The sequence below is a fragment of the Heliconius melpomene genome, chromosome 14 (genome assembly GCF_056956725.1).
Source record: "Heliconius melpomene rosina isolate 202511_hmr_F chromosome 14, ASM5695672v1, whole genome shotgun sequence".
NCBI classification, from domain to species: domain Eukaryota; kingdom Metazoa; phylum Arthropoda; class Insecta; order Lepidoptera; family Nymphalidae; genus Heliconius; species Heliconius melpomene.
The window spans coordinates 6723174-6743093 of NC_140402.1; the positions used below are offsets into that span (position 1 = coordinate 6723174).

The window sequence follows — 19920 nt, forward strand, 5'->3', positions numbered from 1 at the left end:
AACTCACAACCGTCGTGTTACAATCACACGCTTGTGGCACTGCGCCACGAAAAGTTATCTTCATAAATAGTCAATGTAGGCTATCACTATAGCATACGCTTCTACATGAATATTAATCCAATCTAGTGCCCACTCGTATATTTCTCGTCAGCTACATCAACTTGCATAATTATAAGCGAAATAAACATATTTATTATAGTGAATATACGAAATTATTTAAAAAAATAGCTTTACGCTGTATCCCGCATGTGGGTAGGGAGAGAGAGCCTATTGCTAAGACACTCCGCTCCCCAGTTTCCGTCTCAATAATATTTTTATGTAAACAAAAGGCAGAAAGTCTGTGCTGGACTTTCATCACTCTAAATGTACACTATTATTAGTCATAGATCTTATTAATAATAGGACTTATATTTCAACTCAAATGAAATAATTATTTTCGCTTCCCCGCTCTGATAATACAAAGCGCTGCGTTTAGTTACGCTATTCAACACATAACTTCTTGAATTTTTGTGGAAAACGTAAACGTAAACTAACTAGTAGTTGCTTTTTTCTCAGGAGTATCTTCCACCAGCATCATCGGGCAAGCTTTCTTTATGTAATTGTCGAATTCGAACCGTCCGTTGTCGATGATAGCCGCCCCTAGGCTATTGTACATTGACTGGAAATAAGAAAATAGTTTTTTTCCTTGTAAAAATAGAAAAAAGAGAGATACGTAAAAAAATAAAGTAACTATGTTATATTTATGAAAAAAATTGAATAGTATGTCTGTCTATATTAATTAATAAAAATTTATTAACTCGTAATATATGTATAATGTACATATTTATAAAGGCTAAAACAGAGTTTAATCATGTCAACGCAACGGTTGAAGATTCGATTCCCAATCAGAGGATTTTTTCCATTTCCTTGCTAGTGCAAACAGGAGAAAAACTGAGTGAGAGAAACCACGCGTTGAGTTCTTCCACTAAATACTTTTGTATTGTTGTTGTGTTTCACGATATGAATGTAAAAAAGTTTTATAAATAATAAACATATCCGATTAAGAAATAAAACATGACCATGTTACGGAGAAATGGCAAGAAAATATTCTTTAAAGTACTAACAGACAGAATAACTAACTAATGTAACGAGTCCAGTGAGTGCCGTTCGTTGAAACCAAATTTGAATAATTACAAGAAAAATAAGTCAAGATTCCAGAGCATTTTAATGCAAATAATGGTCATTTAAATTTTCATAGTTATCGCTGTGCCAAAGTTTTGAATAAAACATTATAACATTTAATGTGTTTTTTTTAATATTTTACTTGCAATTTTACTACTTTTTATTGCATTTGTGAAATTTAACATATAAAATATAATCACTTAACAAGCCTATATTCATTCAATTCAATTATACTGACTTAACAATTAAATAGAAATAGAAAAAACTTTATTGCACACAGAAATAAAAAAATAAAATAAAATAAATTGTATATTTAACAGAAAATAAAACAATATATTTATGTTTATAAACTGTATGCAAAGACGGCCTTATTGCTTCAAGCAATCTCTTATAGGAACCCTTGTGAAATAAAGGACTAAAATTTAATATAGAAATGGGAATAACGTTATAGTGTACAATTAGATTAAATAAAATACAGTAATAAAATAATAATGAATATACACTATACTACATAAAAAAAAGAACAAAAATAGGAATAATATATTATCTACATATAATCCTATAAATATAATATATAAATCAACACAGTACATATATTTATATATACATATATTGCATTTTATTACAAAATGTATTTCAAAGTGCATTTCATCAATCACCTACAAATAAATCACTACTATCATACTTATATATGTATGTATATATATCACACTATGAAATATGTACAGTAGGCTGCGGTAGACATTAACCAATTGCCAATTAATTGCAGGCAATTGCAATTAGGGGGATCATCTAATTAAATAACTGCATAATTCAATATTGAATATCGAAATTCACAACATCAAGTTAAATTAGAGAGTATTAGGTTTTAGCAATAATTATAGACTGTATGAATGAATGAATAAATGAATGAATGAATGAACGTAATCAGAGTTGCGGTTTTAGCACTATCAGCGTCCTGGGCGAGATTTTTAGGGCGCCAATATGGAGAAAATTAAAAGTTTTTTCTAGGCCTTCTATAACATAAAGTTATTATACTTAAGTCAATAATTAATTAACGATTGCGGATTAAAGTTATTTATTACTGGTCGATAATCGATTAACAGGCAAAAGATATTTCTGAAATGGAATATTCATCATCATCATCATCACCGTCACCATCGACAGCCATCGATTGTCCACCACTGGACATAGGCCTTCCCCAATTCTCGCCACCACACTCGATCCTCAGCTCTTTGGAGCTTACCTATTTCAGCTTACCAATTCTTTGATAATATTAAATTTCGGGAATAACTGGAAATATTGAATTTCAGAAATATCTTGATAACCATGAGTAAATATACTCACAACCATGAAGACACATTCAACGACCGTCCGATCTATTTCCTCTTCATTGTCCGCGACGTCTGGCAGCAGCCCGCTGATCATGTAGCACAGTTGCATCACCTTATATGCAAACCTTATATGTAATTGTTAATATACAATTAGGTTAAAGTGACCGATTGCCACCGCGATGGTCGTAAGTTCAATTCCTATGGGGTCCTAAATGCCTTCCTTGTGGGAATGAACTATTTTCATTTCCTTGCTTTGTTTAAGACAATGCACGATTCTACATATCATATAGCAACAATAAAAAATAACTTATCGTGATATTACATCACGTATGACGTAGTAGGATATTATATACAATACAATATACAATAATTGAAAATTAAAAACCTTAAAAAAAGAACAAAAAGGCTCTAAAAATTAAATAGATATATAGAAGGGCTGATAATTTTCAAAGGGTTATACATAATTTCTTGTATCATAGCTAAGAAAATAAAGTAAAATATACATACCAAGTTGAGGGGTGTTTGTGGTACAATAGTTTTCAGAGGTGTCTGTTGTTGAAGTCCGAAAAGTCCAAAGACGATGTAATTGATTGCGCCCGCCACGTAATGCTCGAAGAGACCTGAGAGCTGCTCCCGTTCTTCCTCGTTGGAGCGACCTCGAAGCCATCTTGGGTATATAAAGCGAGGTTAGCTCATTACAGACACCAGAGAAACGCAGAACAAATTAAAATATTAAATATTTTCGTTTGCGTTTACACGCTTGTCCTCTAGCATACAATATTACCTTTCCCAATACGGCTGATATCCAAGATTCTTCGGATCAACAAACACCATACCAGCCCTGGAGACAGTCGCTGGTGAAGCGTAATTCAAATCACCCACTTCAAACAACAGCGCACAGTACGGCGCCAGCCTTATTCTTTCACCGTTTGCAAGCGTTAAAAGCTTATTATCGTCCATTACTGAATTCATATTTTCGATCCATAGCGCGTCGACATCACCGTCGAATAAGGAGTAACGTTTCTCCTCTTTGTCTAAAGGCCTTTAATTTCAAATATGATAAATAATATAATATAATAATAATAATCTTGTATCTAAGTATATAATAAATGCCTTATGAATTAATTATAATAAAAAAAATAATAAAATTATGTAATAAATTAATTATAAAGGTTAATGGACTTAAAAACATCATAGAGAACTGGTAAATAAATGAATTTGAATTTTTTTCCCCGAATAATTTGTAGTTAAAGAAAACATTGCAAACAAGAACCATTAAAAGGATTTTTCTTTTATTACAAATATCATAATAAATGTGAAAAGTTATAGCATTTACATTCATAAAAGTTAAAAATAAGCTATGCAGTTTAAAAGCTAAAGTTGTATAATAAAAAAAATAATAACAACACGAACTAAGTATCTACATACTTACTTATTCATTTCTCGAAATATTTTAGAATATAAACCGTCAGTCCAATCTCTCGTAACAGGATCTAGAATTCCATACAATTCTATCACAGAACAAGCCTGGAGGTAAAGAAAAAAATAATCTTATTTATAAATTTAATGAAAAAAAGTAAAAAATCTACGCGGCGTTGAATTCCGCCACTCAACACGCAATCCAGACTTCAATGGAAAATGGGGAACGTCAGGAAGTCCTGGATCTAATTAAAGTATAAATAAAGCAACGATGCAGTCGTTGTAAGCTAAAGTAGATAACGTAAAGAACGTAAAACTTTTAATTGTATCAAGCTGAATGTAATGAAAGTTTCCAGCTTTAAAGACTCGATTTTGTATTGGCGGTGATATATTTTAAGTTGTTAACTACATTTGTAATTGTATGATGAAGAAGAATAAGAGAAAAAAAAAAGATATATATTGTTCTGACAAATGGCAATGGCAATTTAATTTCTGTTTGAGCTATATAGATAACTGTATTTCTAAAAGATTTTAAAAAACAACAAACCAAAATTATAATTTGAAATTTATTAGTACTAGTATATTTTGAAACCAATAAAGTCTTGTCTGTAAAGTCAGTCTAGAAAATAGTTTAAGCAAGAAATTAACTTTAGTTGATTTAGTGGGGAACGGAGTGTTTTAACACTAGGTTTCCTCTACCCTGCTGTGTGCGGAATACACCTTGTAGCTGATTTGATAATTTTTTTTTAGTATTTACCTTAGGGTTGACAATGGTTAGTTTAGTAGGCAAGCCCAGATTGGTTTGAGCTCTGACCAAAGTTTGCAGTATGACAGTCTTCCCGCCGCCCGTCGGTCCCACCAGCATCGAGCAGTGCCTCGTCATCATTGTCTCATATAATTGGACTACTTTATCCACCTTTAATATTATCGAATATGAAATATTTAACTTATGAGATAAATATGGAGTCAGTCTATACCCTATTCATAGAGCCGTGAGATAAAATGTAAACAAACCAGAAAAAGGTAGGTTTACGGTCCATGATTAATGGAGATAAAAATAATTATAGGAGATAACTGTTTCCAGATAATTTCGTTCTTTCTTTGTTTCTTTTGTTAATTTTTAATTTTGTTGTTTTATAAAGGTTAAAGATATGTTATATTGACATTTCGCGTGCCTTTTTCCGCCAAAGTAAAAGCAAAACTCCAATACAGTTATCGTATTCTAACACGTAGAAGAAACGTGACAGAAGGATTCGTATTCGTACAAATCTGATATTATCAATTTCAAAGCTTTATTTTGTTTGGTTACATTTTGTCTCAAGCCTAAATGAATATACCTACTATAGTTGTAGGAGCACAAGCGTGTGACTAAAAACGCGACAGTTATTAAAAAAAAAATAACTGATTGTTTGTCAAGCTACCTAAACATGCTACTAAATAAACTAACAATTACATATTATTCTCAATTATTTATTAGAAATAACTACCTGATGCGGCATGACAATATAACCGCCAGACTCCAACACGTCCACTACCGCCGTATTGAAGTCTGGGTAACCGACGCGCGGACACTCCAGGCCCGGGAACAGGTCCTTGATGAGACCCAGGAATAGTGGCACGTCTTCGAATACAAACTTCGGATGGTTCATGTCTCTGTGACAAATATTACAAAAATGTTTTTTTTTGTTTTTTTGTGAATTTTTATTACTATTATTGTGGATTCAATCCAGTCAGAAAATAATTTATATACTTAGAATAGATAAAGAAATATATAGATAATAGATAGATAAATGTAGAATTTAAGTGTCAAAACATATTTCCTACTTTTACATTTATTTTAAGCCCCTTAAGGTTAACAATATTAGTTCTTCTTGAGGCCAGTGCAGGTGCACAAATCTTCGCTCTGATGTCGAGGCAAAGCACGGTGTTGTGTTCCGCTATTTAACACGTAAAAAAAAACAATTTCTTGAATAAAAGAATATCACAAACCGTAGCGCCCTCATGAGCACCATAATCTCGCTCAGGTCGGGGGAGTCCCGCCGCAGCTTCCCCGCCATCCGCAACACCGCGGTCAGCGCTCTCAGTCCCCAGTCGTAGTGAGATTGCTTCGAGAGTTGCTCGCGAGCCACTTTATATAGGACTGTCATTTTTTTAGCTAGTACCTAAAATACATATAAAATATAAAATAAAATAAGAAAATGTCGAATTATTTCATTATACTAATATTTTTTTTACTGTAAAATCACAATTTACTTTTAACTAATGATTTCAGTTTAGAAAATGCAAGTGGTTGGATCTTACAATCGAACAAACAATGTAAAAAGGATAAAATTAGAGCACATAATGCTTTTATATTAGATTCTTAATACGTGAATAAAAATAAAAATATGCAAAGAAAAATTATATTTATTATTTTAAGTAATAAAAACTCACCTTAGCAGTTAAGAACCCATCAGAAAACAATGAAATCATACATATCATCTCCAAATCGGGTAAAATACAGACGACCGGTCGGAACAGCGCCTTCACTGACTCCGGGAGCTCCGTGCGTCCCGCGTATCCAGGGTTCATGGTTATGAAGATGCCCACTTTGCTGTCCATATCTATTTCTTGACCTTCGAACTGTATTTATATATAAAAAAGTGGATTTTAGTCCAAAACGTTTTACCATATAAAGAAATAACATTCTCCAAAAAAAACTAACCGTAAAACGTTTCAACTTCATCAACAACGCACTCCTTATACATTGCAGTTGAGTAGATATAACAGAGAGGACAGATATGTCAATTCTATTAAACTCATCGAAGCAGCCCCACGCCCCACACTGGCAAAGACCCGCTAGGATCTGTCCGACGGCGCGGAAGTCCATACCTTCACCGCAGTTGGTGACCACGCATAGGAGCCCTAGGGCTTTGGCTAGGTCTTTTGTGGTTTCTGTTTTCCCTGTACCAGCTGGGCCTGAGGAGTATGATATAATAATTTGTTCCTACTCAAAACATTATTTATTTAATAAAGCAATTAATTATAAGCTTTTGAAAGTCAAGTTCATAAAAATGTCAGTTCCACAAAGAATTACCCACCGGCTCGGATACCCGTTTCTGCTTAGAAATCGGCATGAAATTCTACAGATGCTCTTTTAAAATATAATGTTAGAACGTAAATTATATTTTTCTTGTGTAAAAGTAAGGTACTTCAAATAATTATGTTATAATTGAATTATATCATCATATTATTGATAATCCGTGATCCTATTATCATTGTACAAACACAATCATCTAAATTCATTGCAATTCTTCAACCAGTAAAACTTTGAAGTGCTCTTCTGCAAAGTTGTCGATTTTCATATCCAATAATGTCAATAGCCACAGGCGATAAGATGGAAATTGAAATTCTATCATAATTTTTGTTTAACTACCCGACATAATCGTTATATAGGATAAATGCTACAGAATAATTGAAATCTTAAAACTGAAATTTTCTGAAAGGTTGCTAACATAACCATATTTCTTGTAAAAATGTCAATATTGTGAAGAAAGAAATTAATAATCTAATAATTACCAGCAGGAGCTCCCCCGAGCTGCATAGTGAGAGCCTGCGTGATGGTCAGATATATGCGGTCGGTGAGCGGCGTGATCACGAGACGGCCGTTCAGCCCCATGTACTCGTAGCCATACTCGAATAAACCTGAACAAATATGTGTTCTATTTTATCTTCATGCTGTATCCATCATTTAGCAAGGTAGTCAGAGGGAACCTAGTGTAAAGACACTTCACTTTCCACTATCCGCCGAATTCCGAAGGCATTATGTGTTGAGTTGAGGAGTTCATCACCGCACAGCGAAAAAATGAAAATATTTTAAAATGAGTTCCTCAAATGGGAATCGAAGTGATAACGTGTAAATACCTATTATTTTTATGATGAAATTAATAATTTCATACCTGTACATTGTTTAATCCACATATTGTCATCCTTCTTTAGCCAGTAGAATCTAAGCTGGCTCTCCCACTCAAACTCCGCAGCCTCCGTCACGTTGTCTCTCACGAACCCTTCTATGATGTCACGCGCGTGGACGTCTATTGTTGTTATTGTACGGAACTTCAGCCGATCGTTTGATGATAGATCTGAAATAATATTTTTATTAATATTTTCTTACTCTATACAAAGAGCGGCGTTGAGTTCCGCCACTCCACACGTAAAGCCTCCAGAAGTCAGCGGAAAGTGGCGAACGGAGTGTCTCAACACTAGATTCTCTCTGCCTATTGCGAGCGGTATACAGCGAGAAGCTGATCTAATTTAATCTATACAATATATTAAAACTAAGTGAAAATTATGAATTACATATGATTTTCAGTTACGTTCAATATATATATTTTTTAATTTAACAAATAACCTTACTACTAGCCTTGTCTAACTTTAACAACAAGTCCGTCCAATTGCTCGTTTTGCTGCTGCAAGTGTTCCTTCATAGCGCGCTTGTTGCCGTAACGAATGCGGAGAAAAGTCTCCTCGGTCTCCGCCGTCCACCACACGCCGTTAGCGGCGAGACACACCATGCCCTGGTACTCCATTATCCAATCAGTTCTGTAGGTTTTTTATATATTTTTTTCTCAGGATTTTTTTACATATTTTTCTCAGCAGTGTGACAAGATTACAAAAAATAGTAATAGTAGTGTGAGTTTCAGGAGAAGTTTTTAATCATTTTTATGTGATAATAAAGCGTGTTAAGCGTGACTGTAAACAGGACAGGCCATGGATTCGATGTCCATTCGAGGAAATGAAATATTTAACATTAACCAACAGAGAGTAGTTTAAGCATTGATTTGAACGAGTTTTTTTCTATTATTTCTAGTGAAACAAGGGGCAAACCTTCCCAATATATTATTAAGATATTTAATTAAAAATTCAAATAATATGAGCATTAAAAATTTATTAAAAACCTAATGATGTATTCTGCATTATTTTCTATTATTTACTTTTTATTTTCTCAAAAAAATAACATATGAAAACAAACAATACCTGGGAACTCTCCAATTCCGGCCATAGTAAAATATAGCTTTTTTTGTTATAAATTTGTTAGTATTACGCATCTCTTTCAGCACTAAATTCATCCAGTCCTCCACTCTTCCTTCAGTGTAGACCACGTAACGGAAGGTCATAATCTAAATGTCATAATATTAAAAAATATCAATAAATTATTTTTTTTTAAATTATTTTCTCTCTTTAATTTCACATTCTCAACTTCTTAATTTTATTTAAGTACTACTACTAGTAATTGTGGGTTCGATCCCCACTCGAGGAATTGAAATATTTATTTTCGTTTATATATCTATTTTTTCGCTCTGGTGTCGACGCAAAGTGCGGTGTTGAGTTCTGCCATTCAACACGCAATGCCTCCAGAATTAGGCAGAAAGTGGGGAGCGGAGTGTCTTAACACTAGGTTCCCTCTGCCTACCCTTCTGTGTGCGGGATGCTGCGTGAAGGTGATTTAAATTTTGTTTTTTTTATTTATTTACTAGTAATAAAATCCAGAAAAATAAAACAACTAGCCTCTCCCTCCGCTGAAATCATTTTTGCTGCAACCGGTCTGTTTGTGTGATCCACGTACAAATCCAAAGCTCTTATATTGTCAAACATCTGCAAAAGGCAAAATTAAAATGATTTTTTTAATTAGGGTAATAGCTGCTACTGCCATTTTTATTACAATAATTCATATTTTGCATATTCTTTTTCAAATATAGTTGTCAAAATTGAATGAAAATGTATCAAAATATTTGCTTGTAATTTAGAGGCTGTGGTGGCGCAATGACCCAAGCCTATGATTATGAGACGCGTGAAGCGCGGCGAGTGTGTGTTCGATTCTAACTCAGGGGAATGAATAAACATTATTTTTGTGTTCCACTAGCAGCCAAGACGTTACACTAATGAAATTTAATGTTATATTATACTAATATTATATATGTGAATGCAAGTTTGTTATCGATATCTTGAAACTTTATATAACATATTCCTGAAGGTAGGTACTAGAAAAGACATAGCCTATTTTTATAAAAAAAATATATTAAAAAAAACAAGGGCGATAACCAGTTTTAAATAAATAAGAAATTAAAAAAGTTTGTGCGATGATACCTTAATCATATGCTCTTGAACACAACTGCATTCACTGCTACCCAGAATAGACAACAGTTCATCTGTCGATATGAAGAAGAATCTTGGGAATATTCTTCTCTTGGTGTCCAAATAATCGTTTAGAGATTTCTGACATCTAAATTGAAAATAATATAAAAACTTATATAACTTTAAAAACTAATAAGATTCTAGTCTATTCTACAAAATTTTAAATTGAAATTATTAGTGAATACGGAGCGACGTTAAGCTCCGCTAGTGCAAACATGCAAACGGGCAATGCCTTCAGATTTGATTAGATAGTTCCCAGGTTCCCTCTGCCTACCTGCTATTTGTAGAAAAAAAATACTAAGATAAGATAAGATAAGATCTTACTTACCTTTGAAGACCCAAACCTAAATTGATGAACTCCTCCAGTCTACCGCTGATGGTGCAACAGTCGACCACGTTCAGTCGCTTTGCTGTATCTAACATGATCTGTAAGAATTTGTTATAAGTTTTTAACCATTTCTTAGTGATTTTTTTATATTTTTGGTCGTGGTCGACTAATATACATGTTTAAAAGTTCGCGCTGAATCACACACAAAAAGAGGGTAGGCCGAGGGAATCTAGGAACATAGAAACTTCCGTTCTCCCCTTCCTCCAAATTTTAGAGCTATTGCGTGTTGAGCGGCAGAGCTCAACGCTGTCCTTTGTCCGTTACCAGAGGGAACAAATAAAAAAATATTTAATATTTAATTTCCTCGATTAAGAATCGAACCCACAACCCCATGAATATACTTAAAAGGACAAAACATGGCACGGCGGTTAGTCTACGCATAAGGCATTCTTCATATGAAACGAAACGTTATTTATGACTGTAGGTACATCACCCTCGTGTAACGCGTTTTGTACGAAACATCCTGTAATAAATTACGACGTTTCGCACTTCCCTCCCATTTTCCACACTTATTATAACCAGACGGCTTTGAACTTTCAAAGATTGCATATATTCCAAATTTCAATGTTGTATCATAAGTTTTTTCTTTGCACGCTTTATCCCGCATAGCAGGAAAGGCAGAGTACTTAGGTCGAGACACTCTATCCTCCATTATATTCTCTTGGTTTCAGTAAGTAAATAATTTTCATTTTCTGTATGTTTTTCAGAACGTTTTCTAATAAATGACGAAATATTTAACTGCTAATAAAGCTAGCTATACCTAAACAAAATATATTTAGCTTCACGCTGTATCCCGCACATTCCTGGGTAGGCAGAGGGAACTTGGGAACCTAGTGTTAAGACACTTCCGATCCCCAGTTACCGCTGAATTCTAGAAGCGTTGCGTGATGAGTAGCATAACTCAACGTCGCGTTTTTACCTCGCTATCAGAGCGAGGAAAGGAAAATACTATGTACTATGTATTATATATTTCATTTCTTTCAATAGTAATCGGACCCACAACCTATCGAGCTCACAAACACACGCTTGTGCCCCTACGCCACGACTGTCCTCTAAAACTGCTAATATATATAAAAAAAAATTACTAAAATACCTTTCTAAAAGCTTTATCTATATCATCAAACTTCTTTGCCTCCTCAGGCAACTGAACCCGTATGTCACCACCAACGAATATACCCTCCAAGTACAGCCACTTGCGTTGGGTCGCAAACCACTCCTCTATCACTTCGGATATGAGAGAGAGTCGACGCTCCCAAGTTTGTACCACCGTTAGGAATGGACCTATAAATCTGAAATTTTGGATATTTATTAATAAATATTTTAATGTATTTATAAATAAACGATGAAAAGAATGCATAGGATAATTTTATTTATAACCAGCGGCCCGCCTGTGGCTTCGCCCGCGTGAACTATGTTATTATTAATTTCTGTCTCCCTGAGTACCTATGTCCTATAAATGACGTTCATGCAAAATTTAAGACTCCTAGCATATAGTAACGAATGACAAAGACAAATGTCATTAGTAACGAAGTTTCATACAAACTTTAAAATTTCAACCCCAAAAACAAACCATTAGAAGTTGAATAATGAAAATTCCCGTCTTAGCGAGCACCTACGTCCTATATATAACTCCTTCGCAAAATTTGAGATTCCTAGTACTTGTAATTTCTGAGATTTCGTGATGAGTGAGTGACCGTTCGATTTTATATATATAGATATTTCTTTATTTCTATTCTATAGATCTGTGTTTCTAAATTTGACTTTTTTTTTAACTACTAGGCTCCAAACTTTTCCACTTTTCGTCAAACTTTTTGAGGCATGGCTTTTGAGTGGTGGAACTCCTCCGCCGGGTTTTTGCCTTGTTTCCGAGCGAAAAAATAAAAAATAATAGTCTATTTTCCTCTATTCCTCATGTTTTTATGGGATATAATAAACAACAGAGTGCAAACAGGAACATCGTACATACGAGGAATCATTATTGAAAGTGCTATACATTCATCATTCAGTCATCCGTCATTCATTAACGACTGTATCATTAATTGTAACAAAAAAAGAAATTGAAAAACAAATTATTTGAAAACAATTTTTAGTAGTTCAAAAGAAAATTTACTTATTTATATAGGATTATAGATAGAATGTTTATAAAACCGACCATAAAAGAATCCTTCACTAAAACTTTCCCCCAAACGATAAGGGATAAAACTTGCACAATAAATATTAGTATGAGAAAAGTATTTGATGGATTTGGTTCTGGAGGCATTGCGTACCAGAACGAGGAAAATGAAAGTATTAAATAGTTCCTCGAGTAGAATCGAATTCTCAACCTGTAGCGCTACACGTCCGTACCAATTACTTTCTTCCCAATTGAACAATGCGCAAAAGTTCAAAAAATCCTTTCTTGAAGACAGCCACGATTTATCAACCTTAATGTAAATACTAACTGAGAAGCAGCCATGCTCTGCAACGCCATGGCGTCGTCATCCAGCTTGACGACCACCTCGTCGCAGGGGTTGAGGGTATACCCGCGGTCCTCGCCGCGGCTGAAGTGCCTCGCCACGCTGAAGGCCATGTTCGCCCACGTCTCTTGTACGTCGCGGACTCCGCGCTCAATGGCGAGCTCCTGGTTGGTTCATGTTAGGATTAATATTGAGAAATATATGAGAAGTATTAGTTATCGTAATTCCCTACATTTATTAAGTTTGGAAGACAATGCAGGGTTAGATTCCATTATATATTATATAACCAGTTACATCTTCAATATTAACGCATTATGTAGAATTTGTGAGTTTTTAGAAAATATGGGGACAGAAATAAGAAAAATAAATAAAAAATAAAATCAGCTTCACGCTGTATTCCGCACATAGCAGGGTAAGGCAGAGAACAAAAATATATATGATAAAATAACGAGAAATAATATTTTAGCTTAAATTATAGATTTACGCGAAATATCTATTTAAATAAACACATTTTACCTTAATAGCATGATTCACAATCTCCTCAGCGACTTCCTGATATTTATGTAGCTCCATAGCAAACATGTTCTCCAAAGTGAATCGTTCCGGCGACATGTCGAACTCCTGGCCTGCGGACAAATATTTGATCGAGCTTATTTGTGTGCCCAACAAATATTCTAGCTAAAGTGTAAACTCAAAATAAAAATAGAAAAACTACAATATAAACTGTTATTTCTATGAAAAATACAACCGGTATGATTTTTAGTACAACCCTTGCTTGTTAGCTTTACTAGCTTTCACTCTGTTTGCTTAATGTGAAAATCTCGTAATTGCCAATCGATTTTTTTTAGTTTATTATCCGTCACAAAGCCAAATAATTCTTCAATAAATTTCTCATATATTCTAATATACTCCTATATCTATACTGGGTTCAGATTAAATAAAAGTTACGGATACAAAAATATCAACAATATGCACAGGCTCCAGAATACGGCGGAAAGTGGATAACGAAGTGTCTTAACAGGTTCCCTCTGCTTACTCTGCTGTGTACGGGATTCAGCGTGATGCTGCTTAGTTTTTTTTCTATTTAACCCTAATCACGTGTTACAATAATAGAATATTAAATTTTAATCTTATCAATATATGCTATAGGTATATATGTATGTCTAAATTACCTGTTTTCGCCATCAATTCCTTCCAATGGCGTACTCTCATCGCTTCGTTTTTGAGTGAAACCATAAGCGGCACCACATTCTTGAACTGCTTCATTTTCAGGTCCAACATCATGCCTGTGGGCGTGAGACGTACTGTTTTTGGCAGCTTTCTGAATGGAAATAAATAAGAATTTAAAAACTAGCATGAGTTAATTAGGTTGTGTATTTTTTTTTCAGCTACCGCTGTCCTGCATAAAGAAGGGTAGAAGAAACCTAGTGTTAAGATACTGGAGGCAATGCGTGTTAAGTGGGGGAACTCAAGGCCTATCTTCACTTCGACAGCAGAGCAAAAAAATGCAAAAAATAAATATTTTATTTCCTTGAGTGGAAATCGAAGCCACAACCTTTAGCGTTTAGAGTAATACACTTGTTCCGACCCCTGCGCCACAACTTTTCTCAGCAATTAAAATCTTAATTTTAATTAATAAATTAAGCTTATTTACCTGTATTCCTTAAAGAACTGTTCGATACCGTCCACCAGAGCTTGTGGGTTCAAATTGACCCATAGCGTCTTGGCCCAAGTTTCTCTTGCATTTTTCTGCGCTTTATATATTTTATAAATCTGTTCCATAGCCTGATAATCTGTCTTCGCACGGTTGAAGGTCGAGAAGTCCGCGAGAGGATTGTCGAAAAGCTGTTCGGCCGCTTGGAGTACCTTTTTACGAGATTCGAACTCATCGAAATATTTGGCGTATTCCTGATAATTAAAATAATGGAATGGAATTAGGTATTACGAGTAATAAGTAATATTTTTAATAATATTTAAATATTACTATTATTTGTGTATTTTTTTATCGAGACCCAAAAGCTAGAGGCCAGTGGTGGCACATTGGCACAAAGAGTGACTGTAAACACGACTGGTTGTGGGTTCGATCCCCGCTTGAGGAAATGTAATATTAATTTACATTTATATTTTCATATCTTCCCTCTGGTGCCGAGACAAAGCGCGGCGTTGAATTCCGCCATTCAACAAACAATTACTCCAGAATTCAGTGTCTTCCACACCAGGTTCCCTTTGCCTAATCTGCTGCTGCGTGCGGAATACAGCGTGAATTTAAAAAAATATATATTAAACATACAGAAATTGACATTACTACTAAAAATAATTAAAATTCTTTCCTTGAAGCATTTTGTAACCAGAACAAGAAACAAGTCACGTACTTTCACTATTTACGCATATATATTTCTTTATATTCATATGTCTTTAGTTTTTAGATAATTTAGTACAACGGGGGCGTAGCTCAGATGGTAGAGCGCTCGCTTAGCATGCGAGAGGTACCGGGATCGATACCCGGCGCCTCCAAAAAATTTTTTTTCATATACTACATTTATTTTTTTAAATATTGTCCACCATTGAGGTTATCATGGTGCAGTGGTAAGCACGAAGGATTTATTTAAATTACATTAATAAATGTTTTTATTTAAATTATATTAATTTCCAGCAGTTGCCGACTAAGCCGTAAGAATATATAGGTGACGGTTTCCAAAGAGGCGCAGGTTCAAATCCCACTACGTTCAAATTTTATACGTTGACATTAAAAATATGAGCAAATTTAAAAAGTAACATCTGAATAACAGGTATATAACAATTATTTTTTTTAATTTCACGTTCTATCCCTCACATAGCTGGGTGGCTAGGAAGAGACTGGAAACTTAGAGTTAAGACACTTCTTTCCCATTAAGCCACTTTCGCCCCTGAATTCTGGAGGCATTGCGTGTTGATTGGCGGAACTAAACGCCGCGCTTTGCCTCGAAACCAGAGCGATGAAATGAAAATATTTCATTTCCTCTACTGGGAATCGAACCCGCAACCTATGGCGCAACAGTCGCTAATGCTCCTGCGCAATTACTGGCCTTAAAGAAATAACACGTTATTTATATTTATCGACCATACAATATTTAATACAAGAAGAAATGTCCACAGTTTATATTAATTATTATTATTATGAATTGACAAGCTGTCATTAAAGCAATTATTAGCAATTTCTAGTAATGTTATTGCTTAGTAACATTTTTTTTAATATGTAATACAAAAAAAATATTTATCTGTCACAGGGGGCGTAGCTCAGATGGTAGAGCGCTCGCTTAGCATGCGAGAGGTACCGGGATCGATACCCGGCGCCTCCAATAGGTCTTTTTTTAAATTATAATATAAAAAATATATTTTAATTTATTTTTCAAATATTGTTTTAGGCCTTTCAACACGTAATCCCTTTATAATTTTGTATATTGTAACTTACTTCCATAAGCAGTAAGCCTTTATCCAAATCATCGCCAACGGTGCCAGGTCCTTCCCTATCGAACTTCTCCACGAAATCGTCCAGTTCTCTAAGAAAATTGGATATTTCCACCACATTAAGTTTGGAGAACTTTTCCTTTGTTTGTTCTAGAGTATTTCCTCTAAATAATGCAGTTTGGTACAGGCTGCCCCATGATGTTTCTAGATTTTTAGCAAAATCTACATCACCATCTGATACCTTAAAAAAATTAAGTAAAAGGAAAATATTAATAATATTTTTAAGGGAATTGTCATTTTCGTCTTCACGGCCACCTAATAATAACATGCGGCGTTAGATTCCGCTACCTAATTAAGACACAATATCTGTAAAATATTATTAATTTAAAAAAAAAACTCTTCGCTCTAGTCTCGAGGCAAAGATTGGCGTTGAATGCCGCCACCCCACGGGCAATGCCTTTAGAATTAGGCTGAAAATGGGTAAGCGAGTGTTTTAACACTAGTCTCTCTTCCCCGATACAGCGCGAAGTTAAAAAAAACAGCTTTTTCAATAAATAAACGATCATATCGCCACTTACTTCTAAACCATGTTTCCGGAGCATGAGGAACAGTTCTTGCATGTTTTTAAATTTAACCTCAGCAGTTATCGTCAGTTGTTGGACTTGGGTGATGGTCGCCATCACTAACTTGAAATCTTCCAGGCCTTTTATATTCATATTCATTGTCATTCGAAGTGACTAAGAAATAACGTTGCTAAATAAATATCATTTAAATGTTAAAAAAAAAACAAATTAAAATTATTGCAGTCTAGCTTTAGGTAATCCTTGTGTCCTTTTAAATAATTAATTAAATAAAAATATAATATCCTCAATCAAAAGTAATGTTATTAGAATCAATTTAAAAGTTATTATAAAATATTATTATTTTAAATGATGTCTACTTTTTTATTGTAAAATTGATATAAAAACAAACTGAGTGAAAAAAAAATCTGTTTATAATTTTTATGACCAAAACAATAAACTAAGTATGTGGAATCTTTATTATATTATTTATCTATAATATAATTAATATAACAGAAAATATTTTAATAACCTCCATTTGATTCTTCAAATCATGCATATTCATTCTAGTCTTAGAAGCTATGCAATGACCTAAAATGTTCTTCCACTCCTGAGCATGCCCCTGCACCTGTTGTATGATGGGTCGCAGGTTCACTCTAATAGCGCCTATGTCCACAAACTTTACGTGGGACTCCAAATCGGATATGATATCCTCAAAGAAGAAGAACTTTTCATCATATTTCTGAATCTGTTCGTGTTTCTGTATATATTTCTCACACGAAAGATTTTTGTCGAATCCCCATAGGTGTTGATACTTTTGCCATCTGTTTATTGAGAAAAAAATACTTTTAAAGCTAATTGTAAAAGAAAAACGCTATTATATCTTCAAAGATCCCAAACAGACATTTTTATAATGGTAAACAGAGAGCATGTAGTGTTAAAATACTTTATATTTCAATTTCCTTCCTGGGAAAATTGAACATTAGTTCAAACTTGACTTACTTCTGTATATAAACATTAATATCTTGCGTCAGTCTGTATATAGTATCCTGAATAAGCAGCGTCAAGTCATTGATGGCGACGACTCGTAGGACATCTTCAAAATAGGAGAAAACGTAGAAGTCGTTGCCGGCGGCCGCGACTATACGTTGTGGGGGGCATGGTAAGCAGGTCTTCTTCATCCAACGTGGAAATGCTGTCAGTCTGAAATAGAATATCTGATATAAATATACAAGGCATAGGAACCTTTTGATTCAATCGTGGATAGAATACTTGAGAAAGTTATTCATTTTTTACAATTATTTTCCTTATTACTTTTTAACAATTTTAAAGTGTTATTTCACAGCAAGAAATGTGCATTTAAAAATTTCAACATAGCATGAACGATGATGATGAGAACTCTAGTTCTAGGATTTTAGGAGAACTAGGATTTCCAAGGGCTTGGGTCTCTTTTTTCTATAAATGCCGACTTAGCTTGGCTTTTACAATTTAATATATCGAATTATTGAAGCCTAATTCAAAAATATAATGATAGCGAGATTCAGAGATAATTTAAATACATCACCACGGCATCAGTATTTTCATATTAAAGCTATTAGCTGAATTAAAATGATCTCATTAAATCGTAATACCTACATAAAAAAAATAATTACCTATTAAAAAAATGTTTCATATTATATCCCAGTATATTGCAGGTCTCGGCGGCGGTGGGGCGCATGGCGATGTCGGGCGGCGCGAGGACCGCGTCCACTTGGAACAGAGGAATCTTCTCACTGAGGCTCGCTTGGAAACTTTTCAGATTCTCTAGCGTTAATCTGTTGACAAATATAATTATAATCTTTTTTTATTAATTAGGAATAGATAATTGGTAGGAATGTTTAGAAATAAAAGCTAAAAAAATGTATTACATACATAATATTTATATATGTATGGAAATATGAATTATCCTGAATTTTTTATTATCAAAGTATATCATCAAATTGTAAGTTACCACTATTTTATTATTATTTATTTATTTATTATATTTATTTTATTTTATTTAATGTATGACAGCCTTTGTATATTTAGCTTTAGAATATAGTATGTATATAATTCTGTTATAATAATAAATCGAATGAAGAACCTAAAAACTTACGTAACCAAACTCTTGAATATTTTCTTCTCCCAAAAAACGTAATAGTCTGACATTACGTCACACTTGCCGGTGCTGGTGCCGAGTATCAAGTATTCCAGCTTCATCAGATTGGGCCCGATGCGGTCGTAGAGGCGGGAGAGCATCGCCGTTCTTTCTAAACGCTCATTTTCTACTTCCACGAAGTATGTCTATATGAATGAAATTATTAACAATATGTAGATTTTACTATAAATCATTACAATTTTTTTAACAGGTTCCCTTTGACTATCTCACATACAGCAGGATTGACAAAGTGAACCTGGTATCAGGACACTCCTCTCCCCACTTTTAACCTAACTTTCGAGACATTGTGTTCTAAATTGCGGTACTCGACGCCGTGCTTTGTTTTCTTACCAGAGCGAGAAAATTATTTATATCCTCGAGTGGAAATCACAGTTAGATTTTAATATGGCATTAAGATTTTTAAGAAAACATATATTTAAATACATCACTGGAAACGTGGAATTAAAGTACATTAAATTTTCGAGACATTTGTTTTGTGTGGCGGAACTCAACGTTGCGTTTTGTCTTGTTACCAAAGCCATGAATTGAAAAAAAACTTATTGTATTTTTGTCCCTTTAAATGTGAGTATTTAATGTTTTTTCCTATTACCTTACAAGGATACAACCAAGTTGGATCTGGTTCTCGAGTTTGAGGATCAACATACTCTTTTGGTCGAATGCTGGGAAATAAATCGAATAATTCTAATTGATCGAGCAAAAATTGAATCTCTTTTTCGACCATTTTTAACTGTTGGTAAACAGCTTGTAGAGAATTTTCACCTGAAAGATATATAATATTAGTTAG

The 19920-nt window shown here is 34.1% G+C and overlaps 1 protein-coding gene and 2 non-coding genes across 3 annotated transcripts in view; 2 read left to right on the forward strand and 1 right to left on the reverse strand.

The window, feature by feature from the left end:
* The window catches only part of Dhc98D (Dynein heavy chain at 89D), a 63943-nt gene that overhangs the window by 29433 nt on the left and 14590 nt on the right, over positions 1 to 19920 (reverse strand). Inside the window, exons 24-52 of the mRNA XM_085197761.1 lie at positions 19726 to 19895; positions 19074 to 19261; positions 18632 to 18753; positions 17942 to 18134; positions 17472 to 17763; positions 16958 to 17116; positions 16384 to 16620; positions 14587 to 14840; positions 14105 to 14253; positions 13449 to 13558; positions 12918 to 13096; positions 11570 to 11765; positions 10417 to 10514; positions 10041 to 10176; positions 9462 to 9548; positions 8931 to 9073; positions 8317 to 8495; positions 7853 to 8035; positions 7473 to 7598; positions 6619 to 6872; positions 6348 to 6536; positions 5904 to 6076; positions 5402 to 5567; positions 4672 to 4830; positions 3928 to 4022; positions 3280 to 3537; positions 3003 to 3162; positions 2422 to 2607; positions 535 to 658 (exon numbers count right to left, since the gene is read on the reverse strand). Of these exons, the coding sequence (XP_085053887.1) occupies positions 535 to 658; positions 2422 to 2607; positions 3003 to 3162; positions 3280 to 3537; positions 3928 to 4022; positions 4672 to 4830; positions 5402 to 5567; positions 5904 to 6076; positions 6348 to 6536; positions 6619 to 6872; positions 7473 to 7598; positions 7853 to 8035; positions 8317 to 8495; positions 8931 to 9073; positions 9462 to 9548; positions 10041 to 10176; positions 10417 to 10514; positions 11570 to 11765; positions 12918 to 13096; positions 13449 to 13558; positions 14105 to 14253; positions 14587 to 14840; positions 16384 to 16620; positions 16958 to 17116; positions 17472 to 17763; positions 17942 to 18134; positions 18632 to 18753; positions 19074 to 19261; positions 19726 to 19895 (4965 nt within the window). The remainder of the gene's footprint in view (positions 1 to 534; positions 659 to 2421; positions 2608 to 3002; positions 3163 to 3279; positions 3538 to 3927; positions 4023 to 4671; positions 4831 to 5401; positions 5568 to 5903; positions 6077 to 6347; positions 6537 to 6618; positions 6873 to 7472; positions 7599 to 7852; positions 8036 to 8316; positions 8496 to 8930; positions 9074 to 9461; positions 9549 to 10040; positions 10177 to 10416; positions 10515 to 11569; positions 11766 to 12917; positions 13097 to 13448; positions 13559 to 14104; positions 14254 to 14586; positions 14841 to 16383; positions 16621 to 16957; positions 17117 to 17471; positions 17764 to 17941; positions 18135 to 18631; positions 18754 to 19073; positions 19262 to 19725; positions 19896 to 19920) is intronic.
* On the forward strand, positions 15374 to 15446 carry TRNAA-AGC (transfer RNA alanine (anticodon AGC)). Its single transcript has one exon. It is a non-coding gene; the product is annotated as a tRNA-Ala (tRNA).
* On the forward strand, positions 16198 to 16270 carry TRNAA-AGC (transfer RNA alanine (anticodon AGC)). The gene has a single exon. It is a non-coding gene; the product is annotated as a tRNA-Ala (tRNA).